Source organism: Heloderma suspectum, chromosome 1 (assembly GCF_057233095.1).
Source record: "Heloderma suspectum isolate Gila_16-S chromosome 1, 16-S_ref, whole genome shotgun sequence".
In the NCBI taxonomy this organism is placed as follows: Eukaryota; Metazoa; Chordata; class Lepidosauria; order Squamata; family Helodermatidae; genus Heloderma; species Heloderma suspectum.
Window position 1 is genome coordinate 378768506 of NC_139458.1, and position 22998 is coordinate 378791503.

General features: G+C 41.6%; 1 protein-coding gene across 15 annotated transcripts in view; it reads left to right on the top strand.

Annotated features, from left to right (window-relative positions):
• The window catches only part of LTBP1 (latent transforming growth factor beta binding protein 1), a 269829-nt gene that overhangs the window by 115561 nt on the left and 131270 nt on the right, over positions 1-22998 (top strand). For all 15 annotated transcript variants that reach the window (XM_084828394.1, XM_084828401.1, XM_084828396.1 and 12 more), the window contains one exon: positions 21237-21339. In XM_084828394.1, coding sequence (XP_084684520.1) covers positions 21237-21339 — 103 coding nt within the window. The remainder of the gene's footprint in view (positions 1-21236; positions 21340-22998) is intronic.

The window sequence follows — 22998 nt, forward strand, 5'->3', positions numbered from 1 at the left end:
GATGGCCTTGTAGGCCCCTTCCAACCCTACTATTCTATGATTCTATGTGGGAAGGGGAATTGGATGGTGGGCAATATCTGCCCTGTCATTTTCCTCAGTTTCCGTATGGGAAGAAGGGTTGCAGAACCATGTATTCACACTGACAGAGTTCCTGTTACAGTGCGGACAGTAGCGTTAAAATTATTTCTCCTGTCTAGTATAAAATGGCTATGGAGAAGATACTGAACAGAATGCACCTTGTATCGACAGACTTCCATTTAACAGCCAACTCACAGATCTATGCTGATGCAAATGCAGTCTGTTATGTAATATATTCAGAAAACTAGATGCCAAAGCATCTGGTGTGGAGTTAGTTCACTGCATTTGATTTGGTGCCAAGACAAGACCAAATGTATTTGCTTCATTGGCGCCTCATCCTAATTCACACACAGTCAAGTTATACTTGGGCAACGAGCTCTTCATAAGAAAACCCATCTGTAGTTTCTTGTAGCCCTCATTTTAAAAAAAAAATCTGTGAGAATTTTGCAACTGCACATTCCTGCTGCTTTTTATGCCTTTTTGTTTTTGTTTTGCCTCTGTAGAATACTCTGGCACAAATTGTGCAGTTCCACAATAATAACTGGGTGGTGGGGCACTGGAAAGGAACCATGTGGCAATAACTGGGATTGCATTTAGCACCACTTTTGTATTTTAAAATCTCTAACTCTGGCGACATTTGAAGCTAAGAAACAAGATGCTGGCTAATCCTTCAGACTTTGTCTTTTGAGCTCTGGGGTATTCTGTGTTAGTCCTGACACAGGGTTGCAAGATCTCTATTTCTGACACCTGGAAGCTGGGAAACTTGCTGTTCTCAAGCCTGGCACTTTTTAACGTTGTACCTATATAGATTCCTACAACGTACTGTTTTCTGCCATTTTAGACAGCAGACTGAGAGCCACTGTCAGTCTAAACCACATGAAGTAGTGGCCTGACCATGACAACTGAGTCAGTGACACCCTTACTCTCCCAAACTGCTAACCCCTTGCCAGGTTGACGGCATACAGGGCTAACCTAAGATTTCATAGTCCTGCCTGAAAGAGTTCCTTTCAATCCTGCTGCATGGCAGGGCCGGCCTTGACTTTGAATCCCCAAAGTCAGAGTGTGCAGGAGCGGAAAGGGGGAAGGGAAAAAGAAGAATATTGCAGTATTTGGTATTGACCAGAGAGAGAAATACGGGGGTGGGGGGCTTTTAGAAGAAGGATGGATAAGAGGAAAGCATAACTGTTTTTCAGTGGTACTTCCTTTTTGTGCAGGTGTACAACATTTTTTGTTTTTGGGGTCTTGATATGTTTTGTTTAGGGAGGTGGCACAGTGTTTCATATGTTAGAACTCACTTGCTGTCACCAGGAAATATATTTGCAGCAGCTGTCCTAAGTCAAAAGTAATTCAGCTGTACTCTGCAGGTTGGGTCCCCCCCCCCCCATACCATTAAGAATATTGGTCAGCTCCATACCTATAATTTGAATCTTTCTGGAAGCCAAGGAGTCTGGCAGCTTAGAGCACTGGTCTACTGAGCCTTATTAAAAGCAAGCAAACAAGCAAGTTTATGTTTCTTTTCCTTGACTCCCTCCCCATTCAGCTGCTTTTCATTTTAATTCTAATAAAAATGCCTTTATTATGACATACAATATCTTGTTATTCCTCAAAATATGTTTATAGCGTCAGTGATGCAGACAATAAAGTTTGTATTGCTAATGTGTGCCCTATTAATTTTCCACATGATTAATGCGTGTTGAAATTGTTATGGGACACTTGAATGTAGGAGAAATATAATTTGATGCATGTGTCTACCATGTGTCAAGAGTTTAGGTAGAAAGAGGAAAGCCTCAAAAAAAATGGTTCAATATCTTTACATCTGCTTTGTTATAATTGCTGTATTTTGGTGTAGTCAGTGATGTTTAAATCAGATAATATTAGTTAAATTTACTTAATGCAGATGTTTTCATCACTAGGGGTCACACAACTTATCTGTGTATTTTAGCTGTAATTTGTATGCAATTTTATGCATAGATCAGATACTAAATTGGAGCTGGTTGATGTACGTATTCTATAATTTTTGTATCCAGACATTGTTAATCTCAAGTGAGAAAATCCGTATTTGAGCTCTTTAAAATCTTAACATTGAGGTGTGTCCAGTGCCGCTGTCCTGCCTCTGCTGGTTCTGTTACACTCATGGGATGTACCAATAGCACAACAGGAACTACCAATAGCACAACAGGAACCCTGGAAACAAGCAGAAATGCTCATTTCCAAAACATGACAGGTCAGGGAAGCACCCTTCTGCTTCCTTCTGCTCCACTGACCAGCACCATTCTGGAAATGAGCATTTCTGTTTGTTCCAATTGCTTTGGGTACTGCTGGGTTCCCATTGCACTAGTGGAACATCCCACTAGCAGGCAGACAGTATTGGATACTACTCCATGAAAACTGGAAATCATATACTGGCCTTTATTCTCCTATCATATTTTCATTTCAACCATGACAACTAAGAACCTCCTTTGTTTTACATGAAAAGTGAGATATGAACTACACTTTACACACAAGCATGTGTAGGAGCATCTTTGTAAATACGTCCACAAAAGTTAGTTGCCTACAAAAAAACCAACAACAACCTAGTCTGCTTATGTCTATAGGAGGTCCAGTTCCTCCTATAGCAGCCCTATTCACTTCAGTGCTGAGTACAGAGGAGGGATGGAGTACTTTGTCCATCCTCACCAGCCACTCTTTGCTTACATAGAATTCCGTATGCTCACCTGCATGCAATTCCTTCTCATCTGTGACTACCAGGCTAGTGCTTAAGTACAAGGCTGGTGTAGGAGATCACCAGTGCTGTTTTTTATAAGACAGATTGCTTCAGCAAAGGAAAATTTAAAGTGGGAAAATGGCAGGGAAAGAAGGTGCTTAATCATTTCCCTGACAAGCATTTCTCTGTTCCAAATCATCCTTGTAAGTGGATTATTATTCTTGCAAACACATTGCTGGTACCTTGTGGAGGGGAAGCCTCTTGGAGATAGGTAATTTGATAAGCAGAGGAATGGTATGCAGTGAAAGGGTTAAACTCTACTCCTTGCCACTTCTGTATTCTGAATTCCCCTCTTCCAAAACAGTTCTCATTTTCACAAGTGGTGTCATCTTGGCTGTGTTACAGAGGTTTGTGTGAAACATGTAGTTAGCCTATTCGGTACAGTATACAAAAGTGTTTCAGGGACTGAATGTAACTGTTGCTCATGTTTCCCATTTCTGTTATAATTGGGGCTGTGATTAATTTTTGTAGCTTTCAGTTTTGTCGGTGAAAGGTTCCATTTTGGGTCATGCAAAGTCTTATCCAGAAGAGTAGGACTCCCCTAATGGGGAAGAATCACTTTTTTCTATGAAAATGGGAATCTTCCCCCTTCTGGGAAAAGACTTGCCAAGAGAGGAGAAGTCACTCTGGTGAGAGCCAGTGTGGTGCAGTGGTTAGAGTGTTGGACTGGGACTTGGGAGATCCGGGTTCTAGTCCCCACTCAGCCTTGAAACTCACTTGATATCTTTGGGCCAGTCACTGGCTTTCAGCCTAACCTACCTTGTTGTGAGGATAAAATGGAGAGGAGGAGGACTATGCAAGCCACCTTGGATTCTTTGCAAGAGGAAGAAAGGTGGAATTAAATGTAATAATAATAAAATTATTATTTTATATAAAAATATATAATATAATATATATTTTTGGTGTCAAGCTGGGAGTGGTGTCAAGAATAATTTAAAGGAGGTGATGTCCAGCATAACGTGCAGCACAGACCTCCCCGTCTCTTGGTAAATGCTTTGCCAAGAGATGTGGAGGAAGATTGGACTGAGCATACTGCTTTGGATTGGCTCTGTTAAGGTGGCTGTTGCAGCCACCTTAAAAGAGGTAATCCACAGTGCTATGCCCAATACGACCTTTCCCTCTTTTGGCAAGTATTTTAAAGGATGCAGACATTTCCATCCCTGTGAATGTGCCCCATGAAAGAGCAGGTCAAGGGGCACCTCTTTTTGCAGACAAAATAGTTTGCAAGGAAAGCCACAGGACTGCTCAGCAGTCAGTACTTGTTTTAATATAATTGGCACACAGGGCTGAAGACAGGTTTTTATGGGTTCTGGGCCTCAGAGCAGCTGCAGCCGCTCTGTCTCCCTCATGTACATAGACAGGGGTATCTACTAAAGAGCTAGGCAGAGCTATCATGATGAAGTTAATGCAGAGGAGAGAGGCACATAGCACCCAAAGCGTGGAGAACCCGAATTAAATATAATGGAGTAAAAGTCGTCTCAAAAAATTTGGCTTTTCCACTGGAAATCTCCAGGATGGCTGCAGATTGGCTACAATGTCATATGCCATGGACAACCTCGAAATGCTCCCAATTTGCAGCAAATCCCCCATTAGGACAGCCCCTATGATAAAGTGGAGCCTATGACTAGGTGGAGGTAGTTCTGATAAAGTTATTCACTGTCTGTTGATGTGTCTGATGCTAGAAGGAGAAGACAGGATACTCTGGAGGCAGAAACAGCCAGTGTGTGTGTGGGAAGGAGTGCAGGAAATGATGGGCATAAGAGGCCATCATGTTGTTCAAATCTGGAATGGGTCAAAGCCAAGCTTACTATGATCTCTGTGAGGAAGCCATAAATTGTCAGCTCTGGTTGGTGACAGGTTACGGCTGATGCCTCACAGATTTCTAACCATGCTGATAATTTATACTGGGACTGTTGGCACATTGTTAGGAAGAACAAATCACACACTACAGCTACCATTATGTTTTAGTGGTCACTAGTGGTTTATCTTTAAGGGAAGCAAAAGCTGAGTGTAGTCAAACGCATACCCTGGATTTTAGGAAAGCTGATTTTAATAAACTCAGCACAATGATCAGTAAAGTCCCATGGCAAGCGACGCTAATGTGAAAAGGAGTCTAAGATGGGTGGGAGCTTTTAAAAAAGGAAATTCTCAAGGCACAATTACAAACAATTCCAACAAGAAGAAAAAGTGGAAGACAACAGAAGAAGCCAATGTGGCTTCAAAAAAAGCTTAGGGATGACCTGAAAACAAAAAAGGACACATATAGGAAGTGGAAAGAAGGCCAAGTAACCAAGGAAGAGTACATGCAGGTAGCACAGAATTGCAGGGATGGTGTCAGGAAGGCCAAAGCTGAGAACGAGCTGAAGTTAGCGAGGGATGCTAAAAACAACAAAAAGGCTTTCTTCAGCTACGTGCATAGTAAAAGGCAGAGGAAAGACATGGTTGTTCAGCTATTAAATAAGGATGGCAAAACGATAACAGATGACAAAGAAAAGGCAGAGTTGCTCAATTCCTACTTTGGCTCGGTCTTCTCCCAAAAGAGGGTCTATGACCCCTCTGGCAAAGACGAAGTACAGGCTGAAGGGGCAGGATTGCAGCTTGAGATCGATAGGCATATGGTCACACCTAATTACTTTGAATGAGTTCAAATCTCCAGGGCCAGATGAACTGCATCCTAGACTAATAAAGGAACTGGCAGAAGAACTCGCAGAACCGCTGTCTATTCTCTTAGAGAAATCATGGAGGACAGGGGAAGTGCCAGATGACTGGAGGAGGGCTAATGTTGTCCCTATCTTCAAAAAGGGTAAAAAGGAGGAACCTGGGAACTACAGATCAGTCAGTCTGACATCAGTCCCTGAGAAAATTCTGGAGCAGATGATAAAGCAATCCATCTGGAAGCACCTTGAAAACAATGCAGTGATTACTCGAAGCCAACATGTCAAAAACAAGTCCTGCCAGACGAATCTGATCTCATTTTTTGATCAAGTAACCTCCTTTGTGGACCGTGGGAAAGCTGTAGACATCATATACCTCGACTTCAGCAAAGCTGTCGACAAAGTGCCCCATGATATCCTGATGAGCAAACTAGCTCAAAGTGGGCTAGATGAAACAACGATCCAGTAGATCCACAATTGGCTACAGAATCAGACTCAAAGAGTGCTTACCAATGGGACCTTCTCAAACTGGACAGAGGTAACGAGTGGGGTACCCGCAGGGCTCAGTCCTGGGCCCAGTGCTCTTCAACATTTTTATTAATGACTTGGAGGAGGAGGTACAGGGAATGCTGATCAAATTTGCAGATGACACAAAATTGGGTGGGATAGCTAATACTTTGGAAGACAGAAATGAAATTCAAAGTGATCTGGAGCGCTGGAGCAGAAAACAACAGAATGACATTTAATAGGGATAAATGCCAAGTTCTGCACCTAGGAAAAAGAAACCAAATGCACAGTTACAAGATGGGGAATACGTGGCCCAACAACACTACAAGCAAGAAGGATCTTGGAATTGTTGTCGATCACAAGCTGAATATGAGCCAACAATGTGATGCGGCTGCAAAAAACGCAAATGCTAATTTGGGCTGCATTAATAGAAGCATAGCTTCCAAATCCCTGGAAGTACTAGTTCCCCTCTACTCAGCACTGGTTAGACCTCACCTGGAGTACTGTGTCCAGTTCTGGGCACCACACTTTAAGAAGGATGCGGACAAACTGGAGAGGGTTCAGAGGAGGGCAACAAAGATGAAGAGAGACTGAAAGAACTGGGCATGTTTAGCCTTGAGAAGAGAAGACTGAGGGGAGATATGGTAGCGCTCTTCAAATACTTGAAAGGTTGTCACAGAGAGGAAGGCCAGGATCTCTTCTCGATCATGCCAGAGTGCAGGACACGGAATAATGGGCTCAAGTGACAGGAAGCCAGATTCCGGCTGAACATCAGGAAAAACTTCCTGACTGTTAGAGCAATACGACAATGGAACCAATTCCCTAGGGAGGTGGTGGGCTCTCCCACACTGGAGACGTTCAAGACGAGGCTGGACAGCCATCTGACAGGGATGCTCTGACTTGGATTCCTGCACTGAGCAGGGGGTTGGACTCGATGGCCTTGTAAGCCCCTTCCAACCCTGCTATTCTATGATTCTATGATCCGTTTATAGTATTTAAATGAATACTACACGATGTGAAATTAAGTGGTATGTGCAAGTAAGGATTGATATGGAAACAATAACATGTGATTCAGATAGGAACATAGTAAACAGTAATACAGTATAATCTACAAAGACTCAAACCATTCCACTTCCACAAGCTCCATCAAGGTCAGAGGGGCTTGAATAATGATTAATGACATGCTTTGTGGGATGATTTGTCCATTTGTGGAGAGATTTTACAAACGTTTCCTAGAAAAGTCAAAGAAAAATTATTTAAGTGATCTCCCAATTATAATGCAAACTGCCACATTATAATTTACCATTAAAAATAAAATAAAAACTATTCTTAAAGTAAAATCAGATGTTTCACACTTTTATTATTTTTTCATGAAGCCCTTTTCCTCAAGAGTAGTCAAAAATATTTAATAAAGTAGAATAGTTATACTTGCCTGGAATTCCTTGAAGCTCAAGGCTTCTGGCTTCAGGAGCTCTTAAGCAAACAGTGTCAGAAATCTACATGGATATATTTACAGTAATTAATGTCCCATCTGCAATTATTCTTTCCAGTATCAGTGATCTTTAATATCAGAGGATTAAATGTGTATCAGATAGCAAAAGCATCAAACACTGTTTTAATTAGTTGAGAAAAGAAAATGCAGTGATTGTTGTTTGCTTAAGAAGAATGTTCATTGGAAGCCAAAGCAAATGCTGTACAAGTTCCTTTAGAAAGTCTGGAAGTACTTAAGAGCTTCTCCCCTCTTCATCCAAGACTGTATCTCTTTATGTGCCAGTGTTGTATTGGGTGGTATTCTTCAGCATAACAAGCTGTCATTCAGTAAGCTAAGGAACTATGTTTTTTGATAATTACATCAGCAACACAATTAAACAAGGTCTTAGACTTTAGGTATTTAGAAATTAATGAGAAAAAGGACTTCGCTGGCTGAACAGTTTGCAGAGTGTTTAAGGATGTGTCTGCTCACCTTCGAACTGACATTATTCTGGTATGAGAAATGTATAGTCTCTGAGCTGAATCTAAGGTCATGATTTCACAGACAAAACATCAATTGATTTCAGTCATGCTTAATCATGTAATTTCACTTTTTACTGGCTATACTATTGTGTTTAAAATAAAAACACAAAACAAAGGCAGCAGGTGGGTCACAAAACAGCTGGAGTCTGCAGAGGCTTTCAGATCCTCGCAGCCAGTGTGATTTGGCTCTGCTGTGAAGCGGTTATCATAGTGTGAGATCTGTCACCTTCCAACAGGGAGCAGTGTAAGTGCGCCCTCCCCTGAACTGCCTCAGCTTTGTTGAAACAGATGGAGGGAGGGTGTATTTGTGTGCGAGGTCCTGTCTTTTGCAGAGTTGATCACTGGTGTCAGCTCCTGGTTTGATGGCAGACTTGAATGACTTAAATTATGCCTGGATCTTCCAGAGGAAGCCAGAGAGTAGATGAAGCTGTTTTCTAGCTTTCTTGAACCACAAACATGCTCATAAATGTACCAGTGGGTGTAGTGGCACATTTTGAAGTGCAGGAGCTTATAATGACTGCCCCCATAGCCACATCCCCAAGAAAGGTCCTTCTGTGCAGGCAGCTGTGTCAATCTATTATTATGTATATTCTCCAAACAGCAGCAGTACATAGCAAAATACGCAATTCATTAGGATCAGCTGAAGAAAGTGCTGGAGCTCCGTTTCCAATTTACCACTGCTCACCACCTAACCGAAAGGGCAGGAGCAAGGACTACACTGTCCTCTCCTTATTATGAAAGACTCTGTAACTGTTTCAGATACCATTTCAAGAGAAGTGGATTTTGTCTGCTGCAGGTAAAATGGGCACGAAACTGCACTTTTATGAATCAGTTACACAGATTAGTATTTCAGAACAGTTGTGAAGAAGTTTGTCTTTGCAGGTGTCTCCATGATATGATTCAGAAGGTCAAGAGAAAGGAGTATGTAAAAGCAAGAAAAAAAAAATTTTAGAAAGAAGATGGCACCTATCTAAGTTTCTGAGTTCCAAAGAATTTGGATGTCATTCTTGCACGGCTGAGAAAAATGAGGCTGAAAAAACAAAAATGTTCTCCATATAAAGAAGTGAAAGAAAAAGGTCAGGGTGGTGGTGGTGGATGGGGAGAGCACAGCCTTAGATAGCTTATTACAGCAGTGATTGGCCCTTACTGTATAGTTTCTAAATTGCCCTGACTTGTAGCACCACTAACTCCTGGCAGAGATGTCTCACATTGGTATTCTCTTGATGTTTGATCTTAAGCTGTGCTTGACTTTAATCAACTGATCACTGTTTCTTCTAGCTTCAGTGTCTCATCAGTGCTGTGGGATCAATACAATAGCTTTAATCATTGCTGGTATTTATTTTTAGGGCAGCAAGCTTAAATTGCCAAATGACTGTGTGCTGGATAAATCCTTGCTTGTGGTTTTTATATGGAAATGTGCAACAGTTACCATAATAACAGCAGTTACCAGAAACCATAATGTTTAACCTAGTGCAAGTGTAACCACGCCTAAACTAACATTGGGGTCAAATATATTAAACTTAACTTCCACTGCAGTGTTTATTATGAAATTATCCATTTTATATTCAGGAAAAGATATCAGTGGCACAGTCCTGTGAACTGTGGCACTGAGGCTTTGTCAGAGGCTTGAGAAATCGAGGCTCAGCACTGGTACAAGACAATACAAAACTGGTACAAGACATCATCACCATCACCACTTTAATTTGTATGTCACTTGCCCACATAAATGTTCCTCAAAAGTGGCTTACAACACAAGAACAACAATACAAAAGCAAAAATACATACCATGTAATACACACACACACACACACACACACCAAATACATACCACCAGTGCAATAAACAATTTAGTACCAATTCATTTCAAAACATAGGAGTAGATCCGGTGGTGTCATTTTGCTGATAGAACTGCTTCCGTCAGTGGAACTGAAAGGGGGCAATTTCCTCCTTCAGCCGCAGCCCCCTGCGCACCCTCAGAATCTGATCCGTAAGGCCTGGAGCAGATTTTTGGGCGGCACAGATAGCTGCAAGGGGGGGGGGGAATCCTGTTGCGCTAGCAGACTCCTTGTAGCATGGCATTGGATTTAACCCATAATATAAAAACCCAAACAGGCTATTAATTTCTATAATAGTAATATTATAACACTTTAAATTCATTACAAAATAGGCTGTATCAGTTATTAAAACACAACATCAATTGACATATATCAGTAATACATAAGCCAAAGTCAACTATATGAAAACTTTCCAATGTAGTAAGGTATTAATAAATAATATAACCAGCTCCTCAAATGTGCCGAGTGCAGGAAATAGCAACTAGGTCTCATTCCAGTGCAGCTCTTAAAGGCTCCCACCAGCAACAGAAATGGGGGTGAAAGTTGATCTTCCAGCTATGCTCTGGATGTTCCTGTGTCTAAATTAATCTATTTCCTTTCACCTGTGCTGCTCAGTGCCACCAGCAGCAACTAACTATGGCAGCCCTTAGGTGACATACATAAAAGCTTCATTGTGTTGCATTCCTTTTTTAATACTAAAATTTGTGTCTCATTTGTATCTAGATGTATACTTTCTTTGGGATCCACAACTGTTGAAGAGAAAAATACAACCATGTTAAAACCTATTTAAACCGTAAATATTAAACAAACTGATCAGTCAGGTAACCATAATCAAAATTAAAATTACCAACAGCTAGTAGACAATGAGGGCCGCGGTGGCTTAGTGGTTAAGATGCTGAACTGCAGACCGGAAGGTCGGCAGGACAGCAGTTTGAGACCTGAGTGCTGTGTGACGGAGTGAGCTCCCGTCTTCAGTCTCAGCTCCTGCCAACCTAGCAGTTCGAAAGAAAGAAATTGCAAGTAGATAAATAGGTACCGCCTCGGCGGGAAAGGTAACAGCATTCCGTGCACCTCGGTGTTCAGTCGTGCCGGCCACATGACCACGGAAGCGTCTTCAGACAGTGCTGGCTCTTCAGCTTAGAAATGGAGATGAGCACCACACCCTAGAGTCGGACACGACTGGTTGGGGACACCTTTTACCTTTAGTAGACAATGAGAGAGCCTTTCTAAATGGGAATTGGCTGGATCCAGAGAAAAACCCCATGGAAGGGGATGGATGGAAACTGATTTTTCTGCCCCCTCCTTCACATGAATCTACTCAGCTCCCCTGAAAAGCATTTCCTGAGGATCACCCCCCCCCCCGAATGGGATAGACTGTGGTAGAGAGGAAAGAGGGATCCCCCCAAATCAGGCAGCAGCACATGCTGTGAGTTGGAGCTCTGGTTCTAAAATCTTTATCTGACCATTTTAACACTGGAATGGCAAGGATGGCACATATTAGAAGGTGTTTATAAAAGTTTTGGAAGGGAGTCCTGGAGATCATGTGAATTAGTGGGATCTTGCCTTCTGTGTTATAATGCAAGTTTTTAAAGAGCTTTTCAGTGACCATATGGGCAGTACTTCAAGGATTTACGCTGTGGAATTTCATGTGAACAATAGCAGTACTAACCTTTGTTTCTAGTGCGTTAGCTAAAGCATTCCCTTAGAACCAAATCAATTAAGCCTGTGATCCTTCAGGATAGCCGTCTCCACATTTTTTACCCATTCTTGCTGTGATACACATGTGCCATGGCTGGAGGATATTTGGAATTTATTATAAGTTCCATGACTATGAGATTAATATAAATTTTCTTTCTGAGAGTGAGTAATTAATGTTGTACAAGAGTTATATCTACCATAATTACATTCTGCTCATTCTTAAACATTCAAATGAAGGAGCTGAATACAATATATTCTTATAAAATGCCTTATGAGCAAACTGTAAAATCTATTGGAACCATAAATACTGAGGGAAAACAAAATAAATAAATAAATACTGAAAATATGTTAAAAATACATGCTTAACATTCAACCAATATTACGCTGGGATATATAAAAGTCCATTTTGTTATTGTGGATTGAGTTCCAAGACTTCATATGTTGGGATGCCAAGTGTAACTGGCTTCAAAATATAAAGCAGCATGAAGAAAAAACCTACTTATCATATTGTTCCGATGCTTTGTCAGAATTTTCTGACCCTTTTGAAAATACACGTTATGTAAAACATAGATTTCTTTTTTTAGTTTAAAAGGTGGTATTTTAAGATTGCACAAGGTTTGAGGAATAGAATAGTAGTACAGTGGTGAATTTAAAGTACAATTTCCTTAAGAGCTCAAGCACAAAAATGCAATACAATTTAAAACATATTTTCCTCGTAGAAGACAACTGTTGAAATAGTAGAGAAGAGAATGGAAGGCAAACATGGATCAGTTTACACATTAACTATTTATTCTTTATTTTACTTATTTAAAATATTTCTAGGCCATCTTTAAGGGCAAAAGCCGTTCCAAAGCAGTTTACACAATAAAAACCCATGCAATAAAATCACATCTAGTGGTAAAACAGCAAAAATTCATAAAATCTATAAACAGCAATAATAACACATCTAGCCCAGGCAGCACTAAAATCTAAAGCCTAATTGCATCTAAAAACCCAGAACAGTCCAATGAAACATACTCAGGGAAAGGCCAGAGAAAACTGGTAAGTCTTCAGGGACTTCCTAAAAGCTTACAGTAATGGGCCCTGATGGACCTCAGATGCAACCAATTCCAGACCTGTGGGGCCATTATGGAAAAGCCGCTCTTGTGTACTTGCCCACATCGCTACCATCAAAGGTAAGCACGTGGGAAAGGCCTCTGCTGCTGATCTTAAAGTGCAGGCAGGCTGATATGGACTTCAAGTAACTTGGTCCCAAACTATTTAAGACTTTAAAGGTCAAAACCAGCACTTTAAATTGGGCTCAGAAAAGCACCATAAACAGTGCAACTGGTACAGTATAGGTGGCACATGATCCAATCACCTCAACTCTACCAACGCTCAGGCAGCCACATTCTGAACCAGCTGGAGTTTCTACAGTGGCTGAATTCGCAAGTTCAGCAGGGGGACGCTATGCAATATGGGTGTTTCCCCTGCGCCCGCATGTTCCCAGCATTTGCTTAATTACCCACACCATGTCACGGGTTGCCATGTTATCCAAACCAGGTGTGCAGCGCAGCGGGGCTGGCTTCTAATCCACTCCACAACTCATGGCTTGTAGTAAGGGTTGTGGGGTGGGTTAGAAGCCTGCGCTGCGCACTGGGTTCAGATGACATGGCAACACATGACACAGCAGGGGCAGAGGAAACTACCCATGCTGCATAGTTTCCCCCACTGATCGTGCGAACCTGTCCACTGCCTTCAAAGGCAGAGTGATGTACAGCACATTACAGTACTCCAGCCTGGTACATGGTCACAGGTGCATGGATAACCAAGGTAAGATCCATCCTCCAGATAGGGCCGTGGCTGGTGTACCAGCCTAAGCTGATAAAACACACTCCTGGGACAACACAGCCACCTGAGCTTCCCCAGTTAGCCCAGAGTCCAGGAGGACTCCCAGTCTACACACTTGGGCTTTTAGGGGGAGTGCAATCCCATCTAAGACCAGTTGTAAACCTCCATCTGGAGTAGTTGGTTTCTCTACCCATCGAACCTCAGTCTTGTCTGGATTGAGTCTCAGGTTGTTCACCCCCATCCACTCCAAAACCGGCTCCAGACAATGGTTCAAGAATTTCACAGCCTGAGATGTGTAGATGGAAACGTGAGGTAGAGCTGAGTATCATCTGCATACTTACAACACATTGGCTGAAACCTCCAGATGACATCCCCCAACGATTCCATGAATATGTTAAAAAGCATGCGGGACCCCACAGACTACAGACGTAGCACCACCCTCTGAGACCACTTCTCTAGGAAGGACCAGAACCACCATAACACCATGCCAACCCAGATAAGTGATGCAGAAGGATACGATGATCAATGGTATCAAAAGCTACTGAGAGGTCCAAAAAGACCAGCATGGTTCTACTGCCCCTGTCTATTTTTTAGTGCCCATCTGTCTTTATTAGTCTGTCTTTATTTGATTCTTCCGCATCCCAGGTGTCCGTACTGAGTTACCTGTTGTTCAGAAGGGAACACTGTGATTTACACATCAATCCAAAATAGATAATTAAAGCATAATTTAGCTGTAACACATGTCTGTTTCCCAGGATGAAAATATTTTCCATCTGTAGAATATGACAAGGAGAAGCTAGAAAATTCCCTGGATGGGTCACAGAAACTCCAATGATCAAGCCTGAGAACATTTAGTACTATCCACTCAGACAATAAAACAAATCTTCAGATTTCAACAACTGAAAAATGTGAAGTAGATGAATCAAATCCAATCTGGCTCAAAGCCTGAGGTTTCTTTGGAAGTAAATTTCAAATCTATGGCTGTGGCTTTAGATTTTGCCTGCTTTTGTATAAACTCAAAATTTATGTTCGGTCAAATACTTCAAAAGATGTCCAATAAGAAGAGATAATGTTTAGCATGTATGTACAAGCTAAAGAAGAAAAAACAAACAATTTAAGAGAACCGATTGAGTAATAGAAATAAACAATATAGTCAGTAGCAAATGTGCTAGTAATGGTTGTAGATACAGCACCAAAGAAGGGAACCATACAACATACTGTATTTAGAAGAGGCCAGAATATTAGTATCACAGATATATTCAGATATACTTTGTCAAGACACACCAATAGATGCTGACCCATTCACTCTAGTCTTCACTACAGGCCACATGCTAACCAGTGAAGGGGTTCTAGCCATGCTCACCAACTCCTGAAGACATAGACATAAATTGAATTAAGTTGTTGTTGTTGTTTTTGTTGTTGTTAATAAATGGCCGTCAGCCATGCCCCTGTATGGGTAGTATCTGTGATGTCCCTTAAACTTCATGATTTTGGATGGGTTTTAGCACAAGGAGCCAGTTGACTGGCTCCATCTTCATATCAAAATGATTTAAAAATCCTTCCTCCTATCATTTCACTCATCCATCAAATGCACACTGTCTTCTCTGTTACACAGTGTCCTGATTATGTGATTGTTATTCACTGGTGTTCTGTATCAGTGCTTATTCACAAATTGTCTGTGTGAATTTACATGAGATTCCATCCCTTCATTAACCTTTTGGTGCACTCTGCCCATCTCATATACAGTCTGCTGGCTACACTTCACCTTGAACTAATATAACTCAGGTAGGCATCGCAGCTTTGCATCCTCTTGTTACCCATCTTTTCCGTCTATGAAAAGATATTGACTGGGTTTGCATGACACACTTATTGCTTAACCCTTGCATAACCCCTGCTGGCTGGGTTGCACGACATGACAACCCACAGTAGGGGGTTGAATATTCAGGATGGTGCCTGTGGGCTCAAGCGTACCTTATGTCCTTGAAGAAAATGCCCACAACCAAATCAGATGAATGGACTCCACATGCTATAATGTAAAAGATATTCCCATTCCCTATCACTGAGCTCCTTTATGCAGTGTGGGAGCCACTGAGAGCCAGTGTGGTGTAGCGGTTAGATGTTGGACTGGGACTCGGGATATCTGAGTTCTAGACCCCACACAGCCATGAAGCTCACTGGGTGACTTTGGGCCAGTCACTCACTCTCAGCCTAACCTACCTCACGGGGTTGCTGTGAGGATAAAATGTAGAGGACACAGACCATGTAACCTGCCTTGGGTACATTTCAAGAGGAAAAAAGGTGGGATATAAATATAATAATAAATAAATATTAGCCTGCTTCCTGTTTGCCTTTCTTTCCTTTACACACCCTTGCAGCTTATTTTCACAGCATGTTTTTAAATGCTCTCATCAAATATGTTAGCCAAAATTACTTTAATGCTTGTAAATTGCGAAATAAATAACAGAAGTCCAGTTTTCCCATACAGATTATCTCATACCCACCCCAGAGCCACAAATCATTCTCCCCAATCAGCAGATAACAATAAGAAGCATCATGCTGGATCACACCAAAGGCCTATCTAGTCCAGCATTCTGTTCCCACAGTGACCACAATCAGGACATGAATGCAATAGCATCTACCCACTTGTGTTCTCCAGCAGCTGGTAGTGAGAGGCAGACTGCCTCTGATATTGGAGGTAATATATAGCCATTGTGACTAGTAGGCATTGATAGCCTTGTCATCCATGAAGTTGTTTAATCCCTTTTAAAGCCTTGCACGTTGACAGCCGTCATTACATTTTTTGGTCGCGAATTCTATAGTTTAACTATGTACTGTGTGAAGAAGTACTTCCTTTTATCTGAAAGACTGGACTAATTTGGAGACTCACAAGAGGGGTCACTTCCTGCCCTATTTGCAGGATATGCAGCATGCACCTTTGAAGCCTAGCTTCTTCTAAGTCCCACTGAAAACCGTCACCAAAAGACTAGGTTGCATATTTATAGGACCTTTTCTGCGAATCTGACACAGTGCCTTGATCTGCTTTAGGATACTGAGCAGGGCTGCAGCAAAGGGCAACTGTTAAGAAGTATCATGCACTTTTGCTGATGGAAAGGCAGGTTGGAGGTGTGTGTGAAACAAAGGTCAGAATTGCAGACTCTGTGCAGTTTCTACATTTTAACTGGTTGCATCCCAAACTCTCTGTCAGAAATAAAGCATAGAGATAGGAAAAGTGAAGAGCAGCACACTGTGGAATTTAGGGTTGACTTGGTATGGTCATATGACGCTTTGCTAGGGCAAAAATGCAATGTGTACGTGTATGCAGGTCAGGAAAGTATGAGCCTTCCACATGCAAATGAACATTGGATTTGGGCTGGAAGTCTGAGAGGAGGCAGTTGCACTCTATTTACCTTTGCTGAGATGTATTTTTGTCTGCAAATCCAAATCAGTCATTGATCCCCCCCATAAAAGTGATCAGTTGGGAGTGGGTGGTGGTGGTAATGATGTTTACTACAACATTTTAAAGCATAGTTTACTATCCCTGAGGCAGTTAAACAACAAATGGCTGTTTCAGAGCTGGTGTGGTGGTGGTGGTGGTTGGGTTGTTTTTTTTAAGGGAAATTCAAGTGGGGAGAGGGCTACAAAGTTAATTGCAGCAGTGGCATTGCAGGAGGAAGATTAAAAAAATATTACAGGCTGTTTCTGCTATCAGAAATTCCCCAGCTCCCCACAAATGTCTCCCTTTTTCTCTCGTTGGATGAGAAAGCAATTAACACCCCTTTTCCACATACATACACCAATGCTGCTACTATTAGAATCAACTTCACACACAAACCCAACTGCATTTCCCTAAAAACACACACACACACACACGGAGACTGGATAACAACATTGGACTACACTGCAGGGCTTTCATACATTGTTCTTGCTCTGCAGCCCCTTCCCTCAGCAATATGGGTGTACCAACATTGGGCAATTTTGAATGGCTGGCATAACTCACTCTGGCTGAGTTCGTGTGACACAACAACACACCCTGTGAAATAAGCCATGCCATGTGGGGTTGTCAGACAAACAACCCATGGTGAGCCCTCCTCCCCTGTCAGTCCTCCAGCTGCCTCCACCCAGTATCCCAAGGTGACAGAACCCGTCTTGTCTTCCACCAAGTGCCCTGTCTTTGGTCGCGGTCAGAGCCTTTTAATTTATTTTTCTTTTATTTGCACAAAACAGGGCCGAAATTATTTCTCCCACATTTTCTATTAAATCCCACAAACCTTTTCTCCTGGGCAGTAGGATTTTATTTTATTTTTTGTTTCAGTGTGTGTTGATTTGCACATATATTCAGTTTCATTTGCCATTCTGTTGCCCAGTCACACAGTGTGCAGAGATGCTTCTGGAAGTCTTCCACAGCTGTTTGGGATTTTACCATCCTGAATAATTTTATATCATCAGCAAACTTTGCTAACTTATCGTCCACTATTGGCTTCAGATTTTGACGAGTATGTTTAATGGAACCAGTCCTAATGCGGATCATTAGAAGACTCTCCTGTTTACTTCCAGCATGAACACTTTGTCTTCCTACCCTTTTTGTTTTATATTTTACAGTGCAATCCCATACATATATACTCAGAAGTAAGTCCCACTGAGTTCAATGGGACTTATTCCCAGGTAAATGTCTATAGGATTGTCGCCTCAATCAGGCAGTAATCAGTAAGAGGATCTTATGGCCTTTTAGCTCGTTATTTTGAAGTTTCCTTAGGAACCATTGGTATAAGCTCTTGAAAAATTTTCAGTTCCCACTGGATCACACCAAATGTTTTGTTGTGGAACTTTATATCTTGAAAACAATATCTGATCAATATTGAATTTCCCAATGATTTATGTCAGGAGCTCCCTGGCGGACTCTTATAGTAGACTCCAATAGCCAACTCAAGACACAGACGAAAGGATTCTTTTCAAAGCTTTAATCTTTTTACAACTTAATGACTCTTTCAGATGCTAATCACCAGCGACAAAAGCAAGGAACAGCAGAGTGGCCTAAGCTTCGAATAGGAAGTTGATCCCCGTTTGAAAGAGAGTCACTTGAAGACCCAGAACTTATGGGCTAGGGAGAGATCCTCCCTCTTTCCCTTGGGTCCATGGGAGGTGGCCGTTGCTTGCGTGCCAAACGGGTGCTATGCCTCCTTTCCGCGCCCTCCATCTCTGCGTCTGCATCGAGCATCTAGCAAGCCTCGTTCCCGTACTTTCTCACTGCTAGGATCACTATCTAACTCAGGAATGCTGGCAGGAGGAAACTCTGCCAGCTGCTGTGCCTGTGAGGGATGAGCTGGCTCCTCTCCCACGGATTGCTGTTCCTCCTCAGAATCAGAACTGCTCTGGGGCTCTATGGGCTCAGTTTCCACCCTGACAATTTAATTGGCAGAAATATTTTGATATTGGTGACAGTGGAAACATTCAGATATTCACTTACTCCATTCTGCCAACTGCTCCTGACTTCTTAAAACCAGGAGCACTATGGCTTGCAAGTACTGCTGAAATGAATTATCATTGGAATCTGAAGTTCAACAAACATCCTGCCATTGATCACCATCAAATCTGACTAAAAATGCTAACAAGTCATCTCTAATTAGGGAAATTGAATATTTTCACTGTAATATCTGATTTTTGAAGTTGGGAAGTTTGAGATTTTGAAAAAGGTGTCGTGGGGAGGCGGGGGTTGACATTTGTAATGACATCCAAAATTTGTGGCTAGGAAGCTCGTATTTCTTAGTGAAAAACCAAGAACAGATTCTTTTTTAATGTTTATGTTGTGGATTTGCGGTTGTGAATTCAAAATCAAATTTTAAGTTTTTAGGTCTGTCTCTTGCAAGTTATCCAAAGAGAGGCTGGGGTGTGTCTGTCTTTGCAGTTCCAGCAACAGAGCAATAAACAGAGCATAAGCTTGGCAGCGGGATGAGTAACTAGAAACTAGTTCTAATGTAAAATGCAATATAGGGCCTGACAGGGAAGAAATTATGATTGCATTAAGAACAGTTAAGGAGAGACAGTTTATATAATTTTATAAGGAGATATTTGGGTTGCTGCACTAATAAAGAATGAATAGGTTGAAAATGTGCTGCCTAATTTTGCTTTGTTTCAAATGTTACATGACAAAAAGTAATTGAATAAGACCCATTCGGGCCTACCTCAACTTGTGTTGGCTGTGAGAAAATGCTTAGCCCATGTGGAGATCCCTGTATAACAGCCCATGGTAACACAGTCACATGTATATGCTGACATGATACAATTAATTCAGTCTTGGTCAGTACCTTGTAAGTGGTGCAGTTATTCATACGAGTGTGTGCCTTGGTCTCTCCCCTTCTTATAGACGTATTTATGGCAGATGGGTTTTCCACTAAATATTAGCCATAACAAGCCAAATGGAGCACCCATGATTAGAGGTGGTGTAGTTCTGATTGCTGAATATTGGTAACAAACAACAGCAATGGCTCTTATACCTGATTTGATTATGGGCTTCCCTGGTGCATCTTTACTGGCCACCATTAGAAATAGGGCTGTACTAAATAGACCCTTGATCTGATGTGATCTAGCAAGGCAATTCTTCTGTTCTTCCAGGCATCAGGAAGAAACAGGATTGGTATTATTTGAAGAGTTATTTGAAGTGTTGTTCACTAATATCAACAGGTACAGATTAGGGTTTTTGTGATGCTGAGAGTGTTCCTTCCTAACTTCCATGCCTGACTAATACTAGAAGGGCTGCTGTCAATATTTATTAAAAAGCCTTGCCTGATTGTGTTCCTAGCGCACATCTATCCTGCAAGCTATGAGGGTACCTTTTCCTCCACAAACCAGGACAATTGGCAACATATTCTACTGTGCCGTAGTCCTCCTGGTAAGCCTTAGCCTTCTCCCTAGAGTTTGCTCCAGGATTCTTGCAAGCAGGCCAGTTTGTTACTACATGTGAATTTCTGTATTTGAAGGGCATGCATTTTCTTGTAAATCTGCAACAGTAATCTCCCTCCTCTGAAGGTCTGATAATCCTTTCTCCCTGCAAGGATTCAGTTGTCATTTATGTCCATTGCTTGCTATTCATTTCAACCAGTAAGTTGGGTGAAAGCTGCCAAAATTAGCTTCTAGCATGCCATTTGCAAATGTAGCTAAAAGCCAAACTGAGCTGAATTCACCCTATAGCCGAAGGTATATATGACTGCTTTGTTATAGGCTGACATGGCTACAACTGAGAATAGACTGGGCATTTTCCCATGGCCACCATATGCAGTGGTAGTTATAAGAGCCAATGCATTGCTCACGCAACCCTAAAATGTGGATTCCACCAGACAGAAAATACTCGTGCTTACTTCACTGTGAACCTAAGTCTCAGATGTTCAGAATGGGCTTACATTTGATTATGTTTCCACTAACCAATTTGCAGAAGTTTTTTGAGAGGCAGAGAGAGGTAAAACATCAATCCACATTGAAAACTAGGACTTCAGTACATGTTGAAGGACTTACACTCACTCCACCACATGAACCAATTAGCTCAACCCATAATTCATTCTGCTTTCAGTGGCACATGAATCAGACTGAAGTTCCCTGAATAAGGGACCCTTCATATGATGCACAGTGATGCAGTGACTTAATCTTATGTCACCACAGTAAGGTGCAGAAGTCAGAACCATATGGGCAGGGCTAATGGCTCTTGTGGTTCTGACATCAACGCATTACTGTGGCAGCATAGGACAGAGCCATGGAAAAGTAGCCTCCATACTGCTGCAGTAATGTATGATATTAAAAAGCAACATTTTAGTAGTGGTTTGTCTTTCAGCAGCTCTAACCTGAGATTTCTCACCTTCATTTTTCTAGTGTGGTAAGGCACTCCCTGGTCTCTCAAAGCAAGAAGATTGCTGTGGGACTGTGGGTACTTCCTGGGGTTTTCACAAATGCCAAAAATGTCCAAAGAAACCAGGTAAGTGTTTCTTAGTTTTGTTTTACATACCACTATTTCACATTAGAACTTCAGCTCTTGGGCAGTATGGAAATGTAATAAGTAAATAAATGAATATGTTTTTTAAAAAAAAACCTGGTCTAAGCATATGAATGCTCTTTCTAGTGAGAACATAGGATATGAATAAAGCTTTGGATTTTAAAATGAAACTGCTATTATTTCAGGAAGGCAATTAGTTTTTGCAATTAGCAAAAGAGCAGAAACAGTATCCATTTAAGTAATTAGTGTAGTGTTCACAAACATGGTTTTGACCTTTAAAACCCTATATGGTTCCGGCCCAGCCTATCTTAAGGAGCGCCTCCAGCAGCACCAGACAGGCCGCTTAACAAGATCAGCCTCGGATGGCCTTCTCTCTGTCCCATCAGCCAGGACAGCTAGACTGGTGGGGACGAGGGAGAGGGCCTTTTCTGTGGTGGCCCCCACTCTGTGGAACTCCCTCCCTAGGGAACTCCGTCATGCCCCCTCTTTAATGAGCTTCCGTCGTGCATTAAAAACGTGGTTGTTCAGGCAGGCATTTGGGGTGGGTTAGGGTATTTTAGAAAATGTTTTTATTGTAGAATTTTATTGTTTTAAACTGTTTTATTGTACGTTGTACATTGCCCAGAGTGGCTGGGTGACCAGCCAGATGGGCGATTAATAAATTTAATAATAAATAAATAAAAGAATGTTCAGTCATGACTCAACTGCTAAGAAAAGAGGATTTTCTGCCTCTTGTGTTTGGCTTCAGCCTATCTCACTTTGTCTATCTTACTTTGGGGAGAAAATACATTCGTATGCTTACTGAAAAAGTGAAAAAAAATGCACTCATCCCATAGATTCCCAATAAGCACTAAGAGGAAACTGAGCAAGCTGTTAACATTTTTGACATTTAGCTGGTATCTGTGCCTGGTGGTTGACTCATTCACAGGATGCTGATTCAGGGTCACTTTATTCCCATGACATTTTGACGTTTTCCTTGACTAAAGTGGTATTACTCGCCAGACAGTAATCATGTCAGATGAATGTAGCCTTTCCTTGGCATCTTTTCTGGTTTTGAGCTTCATGACCTTGCCTCCAGATTGAAGTATTTTTTATAATGCCAATTTGGGACTGAACAGTTTTTACTAAATCATGATCAGCAACATTATTTAAGACATTTCAATGCATTTAAACACGAAAAGGAACCCTGCATAGCAAAATATTTTAATTTCAGCTTAACTTTGACAGCAGCTTCAACCCTAAAAAGAGCTTTGATGTATAGAAGCCGACTTTGGAAATAAGTTTAATAAGTGGGGCCTGCAACAGATCATTGCATTGTATCCCTAGTCTCTAACAGGAGTACTCCTGATCAGGGCTTCAGCCTGCCTGGAACAGGGGCCTTATAGTGCTATATGTGGTTCATAAAGGACAATCCCCACACCCAACTTCACAGTTGTACTAAAGGACACAGGTTTGGGACTGCCAAACCTCATGGCTTGCATCCCCTCTACCCTAATGCTAGCTCCTTGATACTATAAGCAGTTAGGGGCTCAAACAGGTAAGTTCCCTCCTTCTCTATTTTCCTTTCTTAACAGACATCTTCAGCATTTTATGGCTCCACTGCCCTCAACCATATGCTGAGACTGCAATACTAAACAACTC